The 21,011-nt window shown below is 38.6% G+C and overlaps 1 protein-coding gene across 1 annotated transcript in view; it reads right to left on the bottom strand.

The window, feature by feature from the left end:
* FBXO38 (F-box protein 38) overlaps window positions 1–21,011 on the bottom strand; it is a 60,268-nt gene that overhangs the window by 6,745 nt on the left and 32,512 nt on the right. The window contains exons 12-17 of the mRNA XM_007943581.2: window positions 17,073–17,192; window positions 14,275–14,454; window positions 11,993–12,502; window positions 6,385–6,485; window positions 6,062–6,164; window positions 2,799–2,965 (exon numbers count right to left, since the gene is read on the bottom strand). Coding sequence (XP_007941772.1) covers window positions 2,799–2,965; window positions 6,062–6,164; window positions 6,385–6,485; window positions 11,993–12,502; window positions 14,275–14,454; window positions 17,073–17,192 — 1,181 coding nt within the window. The remainder of the gene's footprint in view (window positions 1–2,798; window positions 2,966–6,061; window positions 6,165–6,384; window positions 6,486–11,992; window positions 12,503–14,274; window positions 14,455–17,072; window positions 17,193–21,011) is intronic.

Genomic DNA, 21,011 nt, shown 5'->3' with positions numbered 1-21,011 from the left:
CACAATGGAATACTATGCAATCCTAATGAATAACAGAATCTGCAAAACACTGCACAACATGGATGAACCTGGAGGACATTATGCTGAGTGAAATAAGTCAATCACAGAAGGAACAATACTGTATTAGTCTGTTATTGTAAAAAGTCAAGGAAAGGTTTATCTATGAAGGAAATTTTCTTTGTTGGTTATGAGGGGTGGGAGAGGAGGGGAGGGAACACTATTAGATAGGTAGAGACAAGTACTGATTTGGGTGAAGAGAAGGGCAATGTACCAAATATGAGTGATCAACACAGTGGCATTGAGGAAGAAGACAAAGAGAGGTGGATGGGAGGTACAGACCACAAGGATACACGGGTGGATAGAAGGGTTCACAGGCTAAACTATTAGGTATGTCTATCCAGGGGGAAGTGTGCCCAAGACCATGTATAGGGTTGTGGTGGTTGTTGTTGTTTGCCGTCAAGTCGCCCCCAACTCATAGCGACCCCTCCTTGGGTTTCCAAGGCAGTATCACTACGGAAGTAGGATTGCCCAACCTTCCTTCCGAGGAGTGGCTGGTGGGTTTGAACCGCCAGCCTTCTGGTTAGCAGTCAAGTGCCTTAGGCACGATGCTACCAGAGCTCCTTGTATAGGGTTGGCAGACAGTATTTCTACAAGTGTATTGGTATGTTCCGTAAGAATTCCCAGGTATATAGTAGAGCTGACAAGGGACAAGGTTGTAGTCACTCTTGCACACAGCCAGCTACCCAGAGAGAGTGAGTAGTTAGACCTGTAGGCTTAGGAGCACAGTCGCAGGGGACATCAAGCTCAACTGGCATAATATACTACACAAAACACTGTTTCATATCCTACTTTGGCAAGTAGCAACTGGGATCTTAAAAGCTTGCAAGTGCCCATCTAGATCCAATGATGGGTCTTTCCTCATCCAGAACAAAGAAGAATGAAGAAAACCAAAGATTCATAGAAACAATCAGTCCAAGCAACTGGTACACCATGCAATCCTCAGCCTACACGACTATGAGACCAGAATTAGATGGTGCCCAGCTACCACTGTCAGCTACAATGAGGAACAAACTCCAAATCATTAAAAAAAAAAGGGACCAGGTTTGCTGGTTTGACAGAGCCTGATGGAACCACAGAGACTACGGCCCCTAGCTGCCCTTCAGGTCTAGAATTGAACCCACTCCTGTTGCTTCCAGCCAAACAAAAGATAGGCATATGAGCTAAACATTTACATTAGGTAGATACACTCCTTAGAGAGAACAATCATGGGAGAATAGAAGGGCTGTGTATGTACAGGGACACAGATCGTGGGGCAGGAGTACACGGAGGGAAGGACACAGGGAAGAGGCAACTATGGGGAGGAAGTGGGAGGGGAGCTGTTGATTGTGGTAAATTGTAGTCAATGTCATGAGACAAAGTGTACGTGAGCTGCTGAATGGAAAGTGAATTTGCTTTGTAAACTTTCACCCAAACCACAATAAATATATATATATATGTATATATGTATACACACACACACACACACATATATAAATCAGTTGCTGTTGAGTCACTCACTATAGCGACCCCATGTGTGTCAAAAAAATTTGTTCTGCAGGTTTTTAATGGCTGATTTTTTGGAAGTCGATCACCAGGTCTTTCCTCTGAGGTGTCTCTGGGTGGACTCAAACAGCCAACATTTTCTTTAGCAGGTGAGCATGTTAACCATTTGTACCACACACAGACTGCTGTAGTCACATATATCCTACTCACACTGGACTACTGCTCATTCTTAAAGAAAGACCACATTTTCTTGCTTTCTTGTGTTTTTCACATTGCTTTCTTCTCTTCTCATACACTGGCCACCTCCCTCTCTAGTTATGAAATACCACTTTGCCATTTTAATGGCCTAAATGCTTCTCTCTTCATAAGAAGGCAAACATTTTGAGAGAAGGATGATATCACATGCATTCTTCAGTATGAAGCAAATTACAAACACTGAACAAATGATCAGCTGAATTTAATGATTTTGGAGCCAAGTTCAAATACTGACTACAAGAATTGTTTAAAATATTTTCTTTAAAAACTCATTTTTGGCATCAAGGTCAGAGCCTCACATACAATGGTTACTCTTAATGATAATGGCAACAAAAGCAGCTATTATATGATTACTTGCTACATACCAGGAACTATTCTATGCACTTCATGTATATTAATTTACTTAAGTGTCACACAATAACCTTAGATGTAATATTATTATTCTAATTTTACAGATGAAGAAAATTAAGACACAGGTTAAGTAATCTAGGTCTGACAGCCAGAATGTGAATTATTATGTTGTTGTTGTTGTTATTTGCCATCGAGTTGGCCCCGACTCATGGCGACCCCTCCTTGGGTTTCCGAGGCAGTATCACTACGGAAGTAGGAATGCTCAACCTTCCTTCCGAGGAGTGGCTGGTGGGTTTGAACCGCCAGCCTTCTGGTTAGCAGTCAAGTGCCTTAGGCACTATGCTACCAGAGCTCCTCTGAAATCAGAGTCTGTGATCTTCCACAGGTAACTATTAATGGGTATAGAAACTTGTTGCATAACAACTCTCCTCATCATATAACCTGCTAACAACCTTACAGAATTCTATTATTAATGAATAAGACGGGCAAGGTGGTCTATCTAGCTTGGTTAAAACAACTCTGGAAAAACGAAAAAATCATGACTATGCCAGTCCAAAAAGGATGAAGACTATAGGGGAAGGAAACAAAAAAACAAACAAAAAGGCAATCACTGCAACATGTGTATCATCAGAAGGTGCAGAGCTCATTACCTGCTGCATTGGGCGTAGGTATATGATGCGGTTTCTCTCAGGAGGCATCCTTAGTATCTGGTCTAGTACCTGATCCATATTCAGTTTCTTGCACTGTGCATAGTCAAATCGATTTACAATTGGTGCATTTTCTACTTTTAAATGTTTCAGTACCCTGCACCTGGTAGCTACAAAATGAAAACAATGGTAAATTCAATTAAAAGAGAGTATACAAAATAACAGAGTGGTATACAGCCTATTTAGAATCATCTTTGGAGGACTGGCCCAACTTAGCACAAAATATTGTAGTTGTAATATCTTTAACATAGGTCAAGTACTATCATAGAGTGTAACTGACAGTTAATAAAGTGAAAGTGTCATCATGAAGGTGGTGGTCAACCTCATGCTAGAAGGGGCATTAAGGTACCTTTTCAAATCCAAGATTTTACTGTCAAGGAAAGCAAGGAAAATAGCTGCCCGGACTTAAGAATTGTTAATATTCATTGAAAAGAATGAATGATAATAACTATTACATGAGTAATGGTCAAATAAACCTGGAATAATTCAAACATATTATCTTACACTCATGCATAGAAAATAAGCAGAGTTGTTAAGTTTAACTCCTATCTCAAGTACAAAAGCAGAACCTTAAGAAAAAGAAGAATTTGGATATTTTGGTCTAAAACTGTACAGTACAATATGATAGCCATTACTCACCTGTAGCTATTTAAATTTAATGAAAATCTAACAAAAAATTCAGTTCCTCAGGCACTAGGCACATTTCAAACTGTTCAACATTCACATGTAGCTGTGTCTACCATATTGAAAAATGCCAATACAGTACATTTCCAGAACGGTAGAAATTTCTACTGAATAGTGACAGTTTAAAACATGATTAATTAAAAACTTTCCAGGTAAATGTATAAAATGTGAGGTTACAGAGAAAAGTAATTGTGATATAACTAAGTCCATCTAACTTTAATAGTATACCAACTTCAGAATAATATTCATTCCTATTTTTGTCTCAAATGTTTATTTTTATTGCAGATTTCAATCTGATCCAAGTCAGGTGAGAGGATCAAATAGAAGACATTATAAAACCATCTGGCTGATATGCCCTATCTTTTTAACATTTCGTAAAAACACATTCTGTAATATCCTTGACCCAAATGTTATCTTTGCTTTGTAACTAACTTTGATGTTTGAACACTGAGCAAATCTTCTGCCTTTCAGGTTCACTTTTTCTTCCTTATTCTGTGACCTGGTGGGAGGAAGGGGAAGTGGTGTTAGGGACAGCAAGGGAAGAAAGAAGCAGATGGCTAAATGGCAAAGTGTCCAAAGGCTACAAAACCAGACATAGTTAAGGTCAGGTCTAATCTCATTTGGTCATTTTATCTGCTATTAACTTAAGGGAGCTAATGTCTAGGGACTAAAGCACTTCCTATCCTATGAGAATGTGAGCTAAACTATTTGGTTTAAGGGCAGAAGGCTAGGCCTAAGGTCATGTGATTCATCACTTGGTAGGAGAAAATATGGAGATAATCATCAAAGTCATGTGCAAAGGTATGAACCAGATAGATTCTCAAAGAGCAAACCAGCAGAGTGTGAGATTCTTAGAGTTCAGAGGCAGCAGGTGGAGTGCGGACAGAGCAAAGCTCCCACAGTGCTGCTGGTAGGCTAGGCTGGGAATCCCTGCTGTTATGGCTACTGAGCTGTAGAGAGCTCATGCTTTCTGTTTCACATAGAATCCAATAGGAGGTAATAATTTATTAGATGTTTTAAGACAAAGACCTCATTAGTTAGGTTGGAATAATGTATTATTACTTCAGGGTAAACAAACATGGGTTCTGGAGTCTTCCAGAATTCAGGGGAGAGGTGGTATCCAAATCTCAGTTTGATCTCTTCTTTCTAGAATTCTTCTAGTTTAGGACAAAATGTTCAGTAAGCATCTGTGTATGACATTTGTTTTATTTTACTACTAATATCACAGGTTAAAAACAAAAGAATAACCCTTAATGTGTATATATTTCAATCTCTTAATATTTTTTGCAACACTAATATAATTAATAAGGAGCTTTGGTGGCAGAGTGGATAAGGCACTTGACTGATAACCAGAAGGTCAATGGTTTAAACCCACCAGCTGCTCTGTGGAAGGAAGACAGGGTAATCCACGTCCATAAAGATTTACAGCCTTGGAAACCCAATAGGGGGTCGCTATGAGTCAGAAACAACTCGATGGCAGTGATTTTTTTTTTTTTTTAATTTTGGAATGCAGTGCCTAAGGCATGTGACTGCTAACCAAAAGGCTGGAGGTTCAAACCCACTTGCCACTCCTCAGAAGGAAGACTGGACAATCTACATTCGCAGAGATACCACCTCAAAAACCCAAGGAGGAGTCACTATGAAGAGGATTTGACTCGATGGCAGTGAGAATTAATGTTTACTTAGGCTTCTACTAGAGGTCAGACCCTGTACTATATACAGGTGTACATGTTTAAAACATGTACACACACTTCATTTAACCTTGAGGTAATGATTATTATACACACTGTTAGACTGAAGACAATGTCTGTGGAGAATATATAACTTGCCTAAGACAAGGAACAAGTCAGATCTTCATAATTTTACACAGATAGACAACAGAGTATAAAAGATTGTGAAAAAGAAAAAATAAACAGATCATGTACAGTGTGTTTTATTATCAAAAATTTTAAAAGCTCACACAAAACAATGCCCTTTATTTGTTCAGAGATAGACATGTATGTAAGTAAAGGCAAAAAAGGTGGACTGGAAGAACATATATGAGTATACATGGTGAGAGAGACAGGATTGGCAATGAGGGACAAATCGGACAATAAAGAAAAGTAGAACTTGGACTAATGATAATGTGCCATGAACTAAAGATATGATTGATCATGTCAATCACATATAGAACAGTTAAACACTTAAGGTCTAGTCTGTCGCTCCTCCCCACAGACATTCCAATATCACACAGCTAGCAAATGGCAGAGCCAGGATTCATGTTGTTAATCCACTCTATCAGATTAAGTAACAATTATCTTTTGGAGGAGACTGGAGAAAAGGCTATTTTAAAGGTTCAAAAGATGAACCAAATGTCTGCACATGAATCCTCATTTGAAAATTGGACAAGAACATAATTAGAAAGAATACAACATAAGATACCTTTTAAAAAAAGAATATACTAATGCAACTGTAGTATTTATGAGTCCTTAATTTTAAAAACTTATTCGTGATGCTCTTGTATGACACAGCTCCAAACATACCATGGATGAACATCATCTTGGGGCAGTCTTTCAGCACTAGATCTGTGATTCCACAGTTAGTCATGGTGACTCCAACGAGATTTTTGGATTTTAAAACAAGGACCTAAAAGGAGTAAAGTTAAAAAGATCCATGTGAATGGGTCTGTTCTTTTGTTCTTGAGGATACAGAAATGTTTTCACTGACATGATTGAGAAGCAGGTGCTACCCATTTCTTCTCTTTAGGGCAAAGAAACTTTTATATAAAGATAAGAAATGCAGTTCCTTTTCATTATACAACTCATTCAGACTAAGAAAGGCAGGGTCTTCTAGGTTTTCTTTTTACCTGTACATGGTCATCCTCAATTACGGGATCACTGGTACTGGTGGACTTATCAGCTGTTCGCTTCCGCTTCACAGCATGGCGTGGCTTTGTTTTGGCAACCTCTAGAAAAGGCAAGAGGGTAATCCACGTTTTAGCCTTGCTTTCTTTGCTTCAACAGAGCACATTCAACTGCACATTTAAACTCCAACAAGGCAAACTCCCAAATCTACGACCCATTTTCTAAAGGAATACAATCCGACCACTATTTCCAAATGAACTGTTCCAAAACAAACAAGTCCGAGTGGCTTGGTGGTTAAAGTGCTTGGCTGCCAACCAAAAGGTTGGCAGTTTAAACTTACCAGCCACTCTGGGAAAGAGAGGTGGCAGTCTGCTTCTATAAAGATTTACAGCCTTGGAAACTCTATGGGGCAGTTCTACTCTGCCCTATAGGGTCACCATAGTTTGGAATTGATTAGATGGCAGTGGGTTTTACTTTGATTCCAAAACAAGATTATCCTCCATTTTCTCAAACATATCTGTATTCCACATAATACCTCTTTCCAAACAGTGTAACATTCTTGTCTCTAATCTCTCTGCTTTAATCCATTCTAAATAAATACTATTAGTAGCTTAAACTCACCCACTTTCCTATAAAAAATAAAAACCTTTAAATTATTACTCACTGCTTAGTGAATGTTTCAATGTTTCTGACATTTAGAGCTATGATTTCGTCCCACTCATTCACAACTTTATTCCATTCTGTATCCTACATACTTCCCATTGCAATGTCTCTGAAGCCATTAATTGCTCTAGCTGCTTCTGACCAAAACATACTTTTTGAAGTACTATCCATTTCCGTCAAGTCCAGCTAGAATGCCACCTGCTCTAACAACTCAGCCTGAACCTTCAAACATTATGCATCATTCTACTGCTCCCTGTATACTTATTTTGTCTATTTGATGAGAAATCCTGAAGGCAACAATGCTTGTTTTATTTCATCTTTGTATCAATGTCAGCCACTAGTAATGTGCTATAAAATGTATATTTATTGAATAAATTAGCACTCACTTACTGGTTGAATGACTATCACAGGCACATAAATAAAGTAACAACAAATATTTACTGAGCACTTACTGTGTCAGGCACTGTTCTAAGAGTTGTATTAATGTACTAATTCATATAATCCTTCTAACAGCCCTATGAGATAGATTTATTATTCTCTTCATTTTACAGATTAGAAAACTGAGGCACAGAAAGGTAAAAATAGCTTGCCAAGGTATAAGCAGTGGTACTAGGAGTCAATCCAGGCCATTTAGTGCCAATCCTTATGCTAGAAAACCTTCATTCTTTTACATACCAAACCCTGGTTAGGAAGAGCCCCTAATTCATTTATTGTTGTTGTTGTTGTTATGTGCCATCGATTCGGCCCCGACTCATAGCGACCCCTCCTTGGGTTTCCGAGGCAGTATCACTACGGAAGTAGGATTGCCCAACCTTCCTTCCGAGGAGTGGCTGGTGGGTTTGAACCGCCAGCCTTCTGGTTAGCAGTCAAGTGCTTTAGCCACTATGCTACCAGAGCTCCTAATTCAAGTTTTAGAGTAATACTAATTCATTTATTAGTATTACTCTAAAACTTATAATCTAATTATAAAAGCAAATATTCTTGATTATATCAGTTCTAAACTCATCTCTGAACCTTAACTACATACTTGTTTCAAGAAAAAAAAAAACACTAAAATTAATTACCTTCCTTTTTGATACTTAACCATACTATATAGCACAGCATGTACTATGTGAAATGAGTTTGACTTTAATCAACTATAGCCCCATGATATTATATTGATGTTACATACAGACATATGTATGCTAAATATGTATGTATGCATATAATATACACACTACAGCTAGATCACAAACATTTCACTTGGCAATTACGTAACTGCAAACATGATTACAAAGAAAGAGTAATGAAGGAGGTATAAATACTGCAGATTCCCAAAGGCATAGGGCTTGGTGAAATGCTAAAGACAATCTGTGCTTTTCACACAAGAACCATTTCCCCCACCATCTGAAATCTTTGTGAAATCCCACTATGCAGAACAATGGAAAGCAGCTGCTTTGGTTGAAGCCTAAAAGGGAGCCCAAAGGTTGTATCTATCAAATTTCCCCTGAGGCCCCTGAAACCAAGCAACACCTACCATTCCAGAAAGAACATTAACACTGTAATGTGATCAACCCAGTGAAAGCCTTTTTTTCACTGTGTTCCTGAAGGAATTGCATTCAAAATCTGATTATCTTCATTGACAACGAAATATCTAAAGATAATATATGTTCATATGTTAGTCAAAAGTCAGATGCCTGTTACAACTATTCACAGGTCCTGGTCCTCTCTTCCAGTACCACAAAAGGAAAAACAAAAATTTTTCCATTCCTTAATAACAGTTGTCAAATAAGTCTTTTAATTAGCATTCTCCTTTTATGACCTAAATTTCAAACTTCTCTCCTTCCTAGATCACCCTCTCCTCTTCCCTTTAATTGATCAAAATACGGGGCTGAAAGTTCAATTTCCGGCCCTACTGATGGTATATATTTTCCAAGAAAAGTTATAAAACTTATATTTTATATGTAGATGATCTTGATAAAGACTTCCTAAAATAAAAAGAAAAGGGTTCTTCATCTTAATGCTCTCTTTATGTCTTCTTTCTAATGTTTAGGGACAAATCATCTTGCTCAGGGATGATTTCATACATCCACTGGCATCAACATACCTCATGTGATGATGGTTCTACCACTTATTAAGTTCACCGTTACTAACTGGGCCCCATACCATTGTGTAAGACATTGTGCTAGAAACCGGGGATATAATGGCAGACAAGCAGAAACTGAACCTGCCCTCATGGAGCTCATAGTCTATTAGAAAGACAGACAGTAAGACAGAGAATTATGAAATTTTGTGGTTAATATCAGTATAGAAGATGCTCCAGATACACAGAAAAGTAGACCCAGCCCAGTCTTGGGGTATCAAAAAAAGGTTACCATTTATGAGAAACATACTAATCTTAAAATACTATTCTTTGATAATCCAATTATTTTTTGTGATATTTATATTATAAATGATTAAACAATGAGGATAAAAAGATTAATTTATAGGTATTTATTCCCAAAATAGGAATTCATAAAACTACTATAGCTTCTAATATGGCTTTAACACTATACAAGGCCATAAATTAAAAAAATTATTTCATTTAAAATTATTTTAAAAGAATCGAGAACACTCAATCGTGCATGTTTCTTTATTAGGTCAGATTTCTCTCTTAAAAGCTTTTGAAAAAGAGTGGCCAACAGATATTGAAAACATGCTAGATTACAAATAACACATTGTAAGCCACCCAAATAACACTTTCCAAAAGAGACCTGAACAATATTAAAATCAGAACTCCATTATTTCCTTTTAAAAAAAAATTATTCAGTGTTCATTGTATGGTATTTTAAAAACATAAGGAAAAAATTTAAACAAACCAGATACATGTATTAGAAGTCTCATCAAATTGATTGGAAAAAAAAAAATCACAATAAATATAATTCACCTAAAAAAACTGCTTAAACAAGATTTTATTTTTTAAATCCAACAACTTATTTAGCCTAAGGAAAAACTCTATACTTTATTGATTAATGAAACAAGCGTGATGGAACTGCTAAAGAGGACAGCAAAATATGAAGCTAAATAAATAATAAAACAAGCCAAATCTAAATGGTTACTATGGATGATCTACATTTAAAAGCAAAATAAAACCAAAACCATGAAACTTTTGTAAGAGTCAAAGAACATATAAAATAGGAGACCCAAGAGTCCCTTGGGTCTCAATGGAAATAGACTGAATGCTATAAAAATGTCTCTTTTTCAGTTAACTAAATCAAAGAAGATGTGTTTTTGGAATCTGACAAAATTATTATAAATGTACATCTCAAAAAAATCAATTTTAAACATATGATGAGCTAAGGAAATTTTAAGAAAGAATAACAAAAGAAGATAAAACAATGGAATATAATAAAGTGCTCAGAGATAAACCTAGGTGTATCTAAGAATTGAGTCCATGATGAAACAGCACTTCAAAATAACAGCATTAGAATGAATGTCAATAAACAGCACTAAGATAAGTTGGTGACAATCTGGAATAAAAAAAATAGTTTGCTCCCACAGATTTAAGTAAACTCCTACTAATTAACCAATTAAACTAAAACAAGTAAATGAATAAATAAATGTATGAAAAGATGTGAACATTTATGTGAAACAAGCATAGGGAAGGCCTCTCACAGAATAAAGAAATCAGAAAGGAAAACACAGAAATATGACATCGCAAAAATGAAAAACTATGTACCAATGATGTCATAAAACATTTAAAATTCAAACTAGGAAAAATATTTTTACCATATGGCAGGACTATGTTTGCACTGCATAATGAAATCTTCAAATAAAAATAATATATTTCAACATGAATTTAAGATAGCATATAATTAATTTAGGTCCCATATTTACCTTATTTTTGTCAGTTTAACACTACAGGATTTAATTAACCCTATTTAGTACCTAAAAAAGCAATGACTCTGCCAATGTCTGGGGGCTGATTTTAAAACTGTGAAATACTTGGAAAAAATAACAATATATTATTATTCAGGGATAACTATTAATGATTTAATAAGTGACAGCAGAGGTTACTTAAATGTACAGTCAGAAATACATAACAGAATTATGATTAAGAAATAGGCTTATCCATCCTCCAACCCAATGCTTTGGTATACAGAGTATATATTATTAATGAAATTATATACATATCTATGTATTGAGTATATAATTAGGAAAATGATTCTCATTCAAACTAATTACTTACCTGCTTATTTCCTGGCAAATCTCACTGGAAGCAAAACTAGACTTCAGAAAAATTTAGAAGCACTGCAGAGGCAGACACGGGGTAGACCCAGGAAGCTACATTGATAGGAGTCTCCAGCCCCAACAGCTTCAAGTCTTTACCTTTTGGTTAAGGTTTAAGACTCCCACTAAACTTTGAGTTACCTAAGTGTGGTTTGGGAGCAGTGTTCACCTACTAGGGCTTAGACACTGGAATCAAGTGTTGTATTTACAATAAAAATACACAGATATGTAGTTTTCTTAAAAGCCGAACGACTTGAGTTTTTCTGGATGGGATGTTTTACAAACTGTTTTAAAATCCCTGCCCCGCCCCCACACCCAAACCTCTGAAAACTTACTCAAAATGTTTATGATCCAAAGAACCCCAAAATAGGATTCAATTTGCCCAACTGGCTTATGAAAGAAACCTTGTGGAACAAGCTAATGCCTCTCCTGAGTCCTAGCCTGCAGTTGCTAATCCTGGGAGCATTTTCATACCTGACTCAGATACCAGCGGTACATGGGAGAGTCTGCTCCTGGCCCTTGTTAGGGGCCTCCGAGGGTAGTCTTCATTAGACTGCACGTCACAGCTCTCAGGCTGGGAGCTCCCCCTCCTGTCCTCACCTGTAGCCCCAGAGCCACTCCCATTAGTCCTCTCATCATGTGCTGGGCCTGAAGACCCCCCTTGTGGCAGAGTCCTAAAGGAAAAGGCGGATCTCGTACCATCCGGGCCATTCACAACACAGGCTCGGCTGGTTGAAGGACGTTCCTCATCAGAACACCTGCTAGTTCTCCTTTGGGATTCCTGGGGCCTGTGACAGCAGCATCTGGGGCAGACAGAACTCTCTGCATCTCCCTCTTCCATGGTCTCAGAGTCCTCTGACCCACCGGGGGAGCAGACACACTGCCTGGACACATCCACTTCTGTAGGGCTAGGCTCAGAAGAGCCGCCGCTGTTCACCGTCCTTACAAAGTCGGGGCTTTGAGAAGCAGTGCTGTGTGAGCTGGAGTTTCCCATTGTGCTGGCGGTGGTGCTGCTGCAGCTGGGATAAACATCCTTGTTTTTTTTCTTTTCAGGAATATCCCTAGCTGCTTTCATATCGGCTTTGATCTGCTCACTGGTCACCTGACAGCCTTTCTCACAGCTGCTTTCCTCGATGGGAAACTGCTTCGACTGGCCCATCTGATGGGAGTTGTACCTCTTTCGAAGTGGAGTCTTGCCTTTTCCACTTACTGCTTACAGAAAAAGAAGAATGGCCCGAGGAAAAGAAAAGATTTCAGTACAAATTCTGGACAAAAGGCAAGGAACAGGAAACTATGTATACTAATTTTCCTAAAGTTTAACTGATCAGATCACTCTTCTGCTCAAAATTCTCTATGGCTCTCAAGTGCCTACACCAGGTTAAAATCTAAACTCCTCAGCTTAATCTTCAAGGTTCTCTATGAATCCAGACTATCTTTCCATTCTTGTCACTTCTGTAGATTCTACACTCTAGCCCAAACTTTTCTCTGACTATATTCCTGCCTTACTACCTCAGGGTTTTGGTTACACCAATTTATTAGCCTTGGTCTCTGTTTAACCTTTCTGCATCTCAACCCCAAAGCCAAGGGTAATGTATGTCCTGTAATAGTGTTATCTGTGTCTTTGACCTCACATTTCAACCAGACTTTAAGTTCCCGAGAGAGAGAGAGAGAGAGAGAGAGAGAGAGATCTTAATTAATTTATTTTTTTTAATTCCCTCATAGCACCTAACACAGTACCTGAGGCACAGTAAGGCTCAATGAATATATAAAGGACTACTTAAATAAAGTTTTGTCTGGCTAACAGAAGATCTAGTTTCTAAATTCGAGAACTGAACTTTCTAGGAAATGTTAGGTTAGTCTGCTGGTTATATTAAATTTCCTAAATTTCAGTCTCCATGTGTTAACATTAAAAGTTCATTTCAAACACAGTGTAAAGATATCTAAATTTCTTAAAAGAAATAAAACAAAAGTTGAGTTTCCAGTCAACGGTTGGTAATTATTCCAAATCAAAAGAATGAAGGCTTCCACATACAGAAGCGTAGGTGTATTTCAGGTATAGTGCTAAATGTATAACGAACATTTATACATTTTAAGTAGCAGGGTATCCAAGGTAAAAGGAATGGACAATTGCTAACAACTCATCTCTTGTTAAAAGTGGTAGGCATATGGTTCTGAGAAACAAAAAAAAAAAAAACAAGGAAAAAGTATGGACCCCAAAATTAAGAGAATTATAGTTTCTTGGTAAAAAAAAAAAAAAAAAAACAAGGAAAAAGTATGGACCCCAAAATTAAGAGAATTATAGTTTCTTGGTGAGGCAAATGGCAGAAGCCTGTTGCCTTAGATTTAAAGGAAGGCAAGGGATTATACAAATATACTTTAGGACTCCCTGAAACTAAATTGTTGTTGTTGTTATGTGCCATCGAGTCAGCCCTGACTCATAGCGACCCCCCCTTGGGTTTCCGAGGCAGTATCACTACGGAAATAGGATTGCCCAACCTTCCTTCCGAGGAGTGGCTGGTGGGTTTGAACCGCCAGCCTTCTGGTTAGCAGTCAAGTGCCTTAGCCACTACGCTACCAGAGCTCCAATATTCACTAAGCACAATCAGATGAGACTATCAATTGGGGAATGGTTGTTCTCACTGCTCTGGACTGCTCAGTAGCCATTCTCTACACGAGGCACAGGCCTCATGCTCATCCCTGACACCTGATGCCACAACTTCCTAAATCCGCCACTGTGGGACTCAACCTTACCCCTCTTCCCTGAACTCTCATTCCACATATTTTTGCCATACTACACTTGCCTGGGATATACCCAGATTCCCCTTTCACTTGGACTATCACCTTTCTTGTCTCCTGTCATATTTTATAAGGAATACGTTAACTGTACCACAGATGTAGCAGGGATACATAATATCAAGGTCACGTGTCAGTTCCTCACAGTGATTCTCACTAATCGATCAAAGTAAGACACAATCTCTCACCTGACAATTCCCTGGACTGCACCGACTCTCCGATTTTCTCTTCACGCTCAGAGTATCGCCGAGCACCATTCTTAGGAATCCAGACTTCTTGGAGTTCTAGACTGTCTTCCTCATCATCACTCTCTGAATCATGAACAGTAATTGGGGTTGGTTTAACTACACGCTGAAGACCACTGGGTCCTAAAATAAAAAGCACAGGCCTAACAGTCACTTTTGACCCAAGAAAGGGTCTCACTCAAAAGTTCTGGAGAGATACAGGATTACAGAGATGCTCTGGCTCTGTGTAGCCAGCCATCCCTTATCACTCAGTGTAACAAAAATACGTGCTTCAATGAGATACTGTGAAATCATTCTTTAAGTATAATAGCATTATATAAAATTTAAGGGAAATTAAAAAAGATCATATGGCAACCCTCTTCAGGAGCTTCAGTATTTCAAAAAGTCTCATAATCAACCTAAAAATAACTAATACAAACCAAACCAAACTCACTGTCGTCAAGTCGGATCCGACTCATAGTGACTCCCTCTTTGGGTTTCCAAGATCACTATGAAAATAGACTGCCCAACTTCCTTCCAAGGAGTGGTTGGTGGGTTTGAACCACCAGCCTCTGGTTAGCAGTCAAGTGCCTTGGCCCCATCAATAAAATATAAGCTCCAAGTAATATTGACTGCCTTTTCCTGCCACACTGCACAATGCCTGGGACAGAGTAGGCACTCAATAAATACTGGCTGAGTAAGTGTAAACATTTAAAACACAGGCAGTTAAAGATATTTTCAATTTTAAGACAAAGTTGGCATTCCAACATTTCAGCTGAGTTCTAATGTCAGTTCTATCTCTTGATCACTGGCTGAATGGTCTTTAGTAAGTAACTCAAACTTTTAAAGGAATATTAGTTTTGTTATCTGAAAAATGAAGGGTTACATTAAGTAATCTTTAGGGGCCTTATGATTCTATAGGGAGCTCTGGTGGTGTAGTGGTTAAAGGATTGGGCTGTTAACAAAGAGGTTGTTGGTCTGAATCCACCAGCCGCTCCATGGGAGAAAGAAGAGACAGTCGATATCCATAAACTCACAGCCCTGGGAACCCTGTGGGGCAGTTTTACTCTGTCCTACAGGGTCACTATGAGTCAGAATCAACTCAATGGCAGTGGGAAAGAGTTGATCATTCTATAAATTGGCATAAATCACTTAATAGCAAACAGACTAAATCTTGATCCATTTATTAAATCAAGTCAACCTTCCACTACCCTTACCCCCAAGTGAAATGAGAAGGGTACAAGCAAAATACTCATTCAGATTATTTTCCCACCAGCAATCTGAATGCTTTCTTTTTCTCTTTCTACACACACACACACACACACACACACAGAGGCATGCACACATGGTCAATACAGAAAGAGCAGTTGTCGCAGTTCACATAAAATCAAAAACAAACTTTAATAAGATACACCAAACCAAACCCACTGCCACTGAGTCAATTCTGACTCACAGCAACCCCCACTGGGTGTCCAAGGCTGTAAACCTTTACAATCAATGCCAATGGAAGCAGCAGTCAAGATATCAAAAGACATATTGGATTGGGAAAATCTGTTACAAAAGACCTCTTGCAAGTGCAGAAGAGCAAGAATATCTCCTTGAAGACTAAGATGTGCCTAACCAAAGACATGGTATTTTCAATTGCCTCATATCTAAGGAGCTCTGGTAGCATAGTGGCTAAAGCACTTGACTGCTAACCAGAAGGCTGGCGGTTCAAACCCATCAGCCACTCCTCGGAAGGAAGGTTGGGCATTCCTACTTCCGTAGTGATACTGCCTCGGAAACCCAAGGAGGGGTCGCTATGAGTCGGGGCCGACTCGACAGCACATAACAACAACAACAACAACATATGCATGTGAGAGGTGGGCAATGAGTAAGGAAGACCGAAGAAGAGTTGATGCTTTTGAGTTGTGATGTTGGTGAAGAATGCTAAAAGTACCGTGGACTGCTAAAAGAACTAACAGATCTGTCCTGGAAGAAGTGCAACCAAAATGCTCCTTAGAAGTGAGAATGGCCAGACTTATCTCATCTACTTTGGTTGTTAGAAGGGACCATTCTCTGGAGAAGGATGTCATGCTTGGTAAAATGGAGGGTCAACAAAAGAGGGGAAGGCCCTCAGCAACATGGACTGATGCGGTGGCTGCAGCAATGGGCTCAGGTATAGGAGGGATTGTGAGGCTGGCACAGGACTGAGCAGTGTTTTGTTCTGTTGTATGTGAAGTTGCTATGAGTCGGAGATGACTCGACGGCACATAACAGCAACAAATCTTTGCAGAAGCAGACTGCCTCATCTTCTTCCCATGGAGCAGCTGGTGATTTAACACTGATGACCTTTTGGTTAGCAACCAAATGCCTTACCCACTATTCCACCAAAACATCTTTAATAAGATATATATGTATATTACCGAGCTCTGGTGGCAAAGAGGGTTAAGACATTTGGTTGCTAACCAGAGGGCTGGCAGTTAAAACCCATCAGCTGTTCCACAGGAGGAAGATGAGGCAATATACTTCCATAAAGACTTACAGGCTTAGAAATCCAATAGAGGTTGCTATGAGTCAGAATTGACTCAATAGCAGTGGTTCTGGTTTTGGTCAGTATGCATATTAGTATCAATAATATATTACAGGCCTCAATAACAAATAGCACACAACACATAATTAGTTGTAAGTTCAAAAATTAATCATTCACAGTATTTATTTTTTCATTAGAGTCAGGTCCTACTTTTTTCGAGTGGTGAATGTGGGAAACACCTCATGATTACCTGCTTGTTCCTCATCAACATCCACAGGAATAACTGCCTCACTGTGAGCTGGAGTTTCATTCCCACTCTCAGCTATAACCTCTCCATCGTCTTGCACCATGTCTTCCATCTCATTCAATGCTTAAACAAAAAACAAACATAGTCAAAGTAGAAACTAGGAAAGAAATGAAAAACCACACTGGCAGGCACCTCTGAGGGTTAAACAACCCTGTGGTTACTGGGCCCAGTTTGGCAGAACATCATAAAACTACACTTACTTGCCGAGACATTAACAAGTGTCCAATTATTCTACAGAAGAGGAAATTACAAATGGGAAAGGATTACTTGGAAGAGAAAGTCCAGTACTGTAAGATGAAAGGGTGGTAGAAACACACAGCTGAAAAAAGAAAGCCCTGCATTCATCTCTGGAGACATTACCAGGGATGGCTATATGAGGAGGCACTTTTCTGTCTCCAAGCTATTTGCTAGAGGTTGGGGAGAGCCAGGAACCAGGAAACTCTGTGATCATCTCATATGCAATGAGTCTTATAGTCTCTGACAGCTAAACCAGGATGTATTGGGCATGTAAGCTCAAACTGTAACTTCCTGTTCCCACTTTCAAGAGATTGAAGGTGCCAATTATTTGGTTAATGTTTGGCAAGGATTATGAACAAATTCACAAAGTACAGTTTTAATATTTCACTGTTAACTCATATGCTTTATTTCTATCAGTCTTCACTTATTAATGCCTATCTGTAAATGAGAACATGTAATTTTATTCTTCTACTGCTCCAGAGGATAAGATGGACAATTATCCAGTGAATTTCAGACTTGACAAATTGCAATTAATATACTGTATATTCTTCACTAGTGAACTTTCTCAGAAGACCTGAAATAATTCCTGGCTTACTAGCTTTTTACCAGATTAAATCCAAATCTCTCAAGTCAGTATTTTAAGACTTTTAATCCAGTACATTCTTACCACTCAAACACCCCTGACTACTTAGTCTGAGTTTAGATCGGGACAACAGAATGCTATCCTTCACATTTATCAGCTAGACTACAAGGCTACAACCCAAAGGGCAGCAGGGACTGTGAGTGTCTTATTCACCACTAGATCCCAATGCCTCAGTACTCAATAAATATTTGATAGGAAAAAATTTGACCATCAAAGTAAAATAAATACATTTACAAAAGAGAAAAAAATATCTTGCTTCTGAAAGAATTAAATAATTTACTTAAGGAGACAAGACAAATTCATACAATCAAAACATTCAAGGCAAAATATGATTACGCCAAAAAGACACCATTCAGGTCAATGTCAATGGGAATACACACCATGAAATATGAGATTTCATGGTGATAGTGGGATCTGCCATATAAAACAGCTTTTCTTTCCCCTTTTGCTCAGTATCTTCTCACCAATTCTTGCCCAGTAATAATAAGAGAATTACTACCACATCATTTTTGCAGTTAAGGGAATTAAGCCTTCAAGGGGAGAGTAAATTGTTCAAGATTACATAGATACTGCTAAGATTTGACTTGAAGCTGTCTAAAGAACCTATTCCACTATAGGAACTATGAACATAAAGCAAATTATAGCTTCTGCTCTCCAACAGGACATACACATTCTAGCAGGGACATCAGACACATAGGAAAAGGACAGAATGTACCAGTTCAAAAGTACAATAGGAACACTGACAAGGGAACAATTAATTCTCCTGTTAGGTTAAGGAAGCTTTCATTGGGATGAGGCACCATTTCATATACTTCCATACCAGAAGTAGATTTTTTCCCAAAAAGTGGGTAGTCTAGGGACATCAAAGAATAATTGTTTGTGTTGTGATAATGGTGGAATGAGAAGATAGGCTAAAAAGGTAGCCTGGGCCCCAGATCGTGAAAAACCCTGCTAAAGAGGTTAGAATTATTTCCTAGAGACAGAGACGAATCCCAAGAAGATTTTTATGCAGGGAATGGCATGAACAGAAAAACATTCATTGGTCTGTGTGTTAAGGCTAAAGCTGCTGAGCCACTGCTTTTAGACTGCCAGAAAAATCCATGGAAATATTTAATACTCAGAAGTTATTTTAAACTTAATTTCTTTTCTTATATTCATCCATTTGAATACTTATTAAGCACCTGCTGCAATATGTTAGGTACTACATGCTAAGAAACAGTGGTAAATATCCAAGATCTCTATTCATGTGGTGCTTAATCTAGTCTGGAGAGGGAAAATAACCTAAACATTAAAATAACAAAAACATCACAGTAACATCTTATGTAAGAAAAGTAAAAAAGGATGATGAGATAGAGAATAAAATAGTGGCTATTAAAGACAAGGTGGTATAGGAAGACATCTCTGAGATTAACATTTAATCTAAGATCTAAAAGTTAAGCAGGAGGGAGCCATGCAAAGATAGAGGGAGGGACAACCGAACAAAGAACAATCCATGCAACGGTAGATGCCAAACTGGCATGTTCGAGCATGATGCAGAAGTAGCACAAGACAAAGCTAGCCCAGATCATGTGGGCCTTTATGATGAACTAGATGTTATACTAAGTCAGTGGGAAGAAATACTAGAAAGTTATAAGTAAGAGAGCAGTATTTAATGTTTCTTTTTTAAAAAACTGTTCTTGATACTGTAAGAATTAATTTTAGCTGGCAAGAGAAGCAGAAGACTTAGTAGCAGAGTACTAACACATTTACCACAAAACTATTAAATTTGAAAATCAGGGGTATAGCCCAATAATGTGTGTTTTAACAAATCCTCCAAGTGATTCTGATGCACATTCAAATTTGAGAACCACTGCTATAATTAAAAAGGAGCTTTGGTTCTATAGTGGTTAGACATTTGGCTGCTAACCAAAAGGTTGGTGGTTCAAACCCATCAGATGCTCTGTAGGAGAAAGATCAGGCAGTCTACTTCCATAAAGATGTACAGCCTTGAAAACCCAAAGGGGGTTGCCATTGACTCGATGGCACTGTTGGTTTTTTGGTTGCTATAATTAAAAGCTGCAGAACAACTTCATCTAGTGGGTAATTTAGATTAATTGGGGTAAGGAGCAATATGATATATTATTAAAAGCATTAAATATCTGGGATGTATGAGTTAAACCAAGATTTTTAAAAAATTAGCTAACTGATGTATAGGTAAAACTATGGCTTTGTGGTTACAGTGACTTCACAAGTAATTACATTCAACTAATCTAACAATAGGAGCTCTGGTAGCACAGTGCCTAAGGCACTTGACTGCTAACCAGAAGGCTGGCGGTTCAATCCCACCAGCCACTCCTCAGAAGTAAGGTTGGGCAATCCTACTACTGTAGTGATACTGCCTCGGAAACCCAAGGAGGGGTCGCTATGAGTCAGGGCTGACTCGAGGGCATATTAACAACAACAACAACAATCTAACAATATGTTTAAGCAATTAAAGAAGTGTGATTTTGATTCATGGCAATTTTATGTTGTTGTTGTTATGTGCCATAGAGCTGGACCTGACTCATAGCGACGCCTTCTTGGATTTCAGAGGTGGTATCACCACAGAAGTAGATCGCCCAACCTTCCTTCCAAGGAGTGGTTGGTGCGTTTGAACTACCAGCCTTCTGGTTAGCAGTCAAGTGCCTTAGGCACTATGCTACAAGAGTTCCTAATTTTATGTTGTTGTTGTTGTTAAGTGCCGTCGAGTCGTTTCCGACTCATAGGAACCCCACGCACAGCAGAAAGAAACACTGCCCTATCTCGCGCCAGCCCCACAGTCCCTACTATACTTGATCCCATCATCGCAGCCACCGTATCAATCCATCTCGTTGAAGGCCTCCCCCTCTTTCAACGACCCTCCACCCTACCAAGCATGACATCATTCTCCAGGGAATGGTCCCTTCTTACAACATGACCAAAATAGGTGAGACGAAGTCTGGCCATTCTTGCTTCCAAGGAGCATTCTGGCTGCACTTCCTCCA

This window comes from Orycteropus afer, unplaced genomic scaffold (genome assembly GCF_000298275.1).
Source record: "Orycteropus afer afer isolate SDZICR_OR568_19922 unplaced genomic scaffold, OryAfe1.0 scaffold00110, whole genome shotgun sequence".
NCBI classification, from domain to species: Eukaryota; Metazoa; Chordata; class Mammalia; order Tubulidentata; family Orycteropodidae; genus Orycteropus; species Orycteropus afer.
Note: the sequence above shows the minus strand (reverse complement) of the source record. Positions and strands in the feature narration are given on the sequence as shown.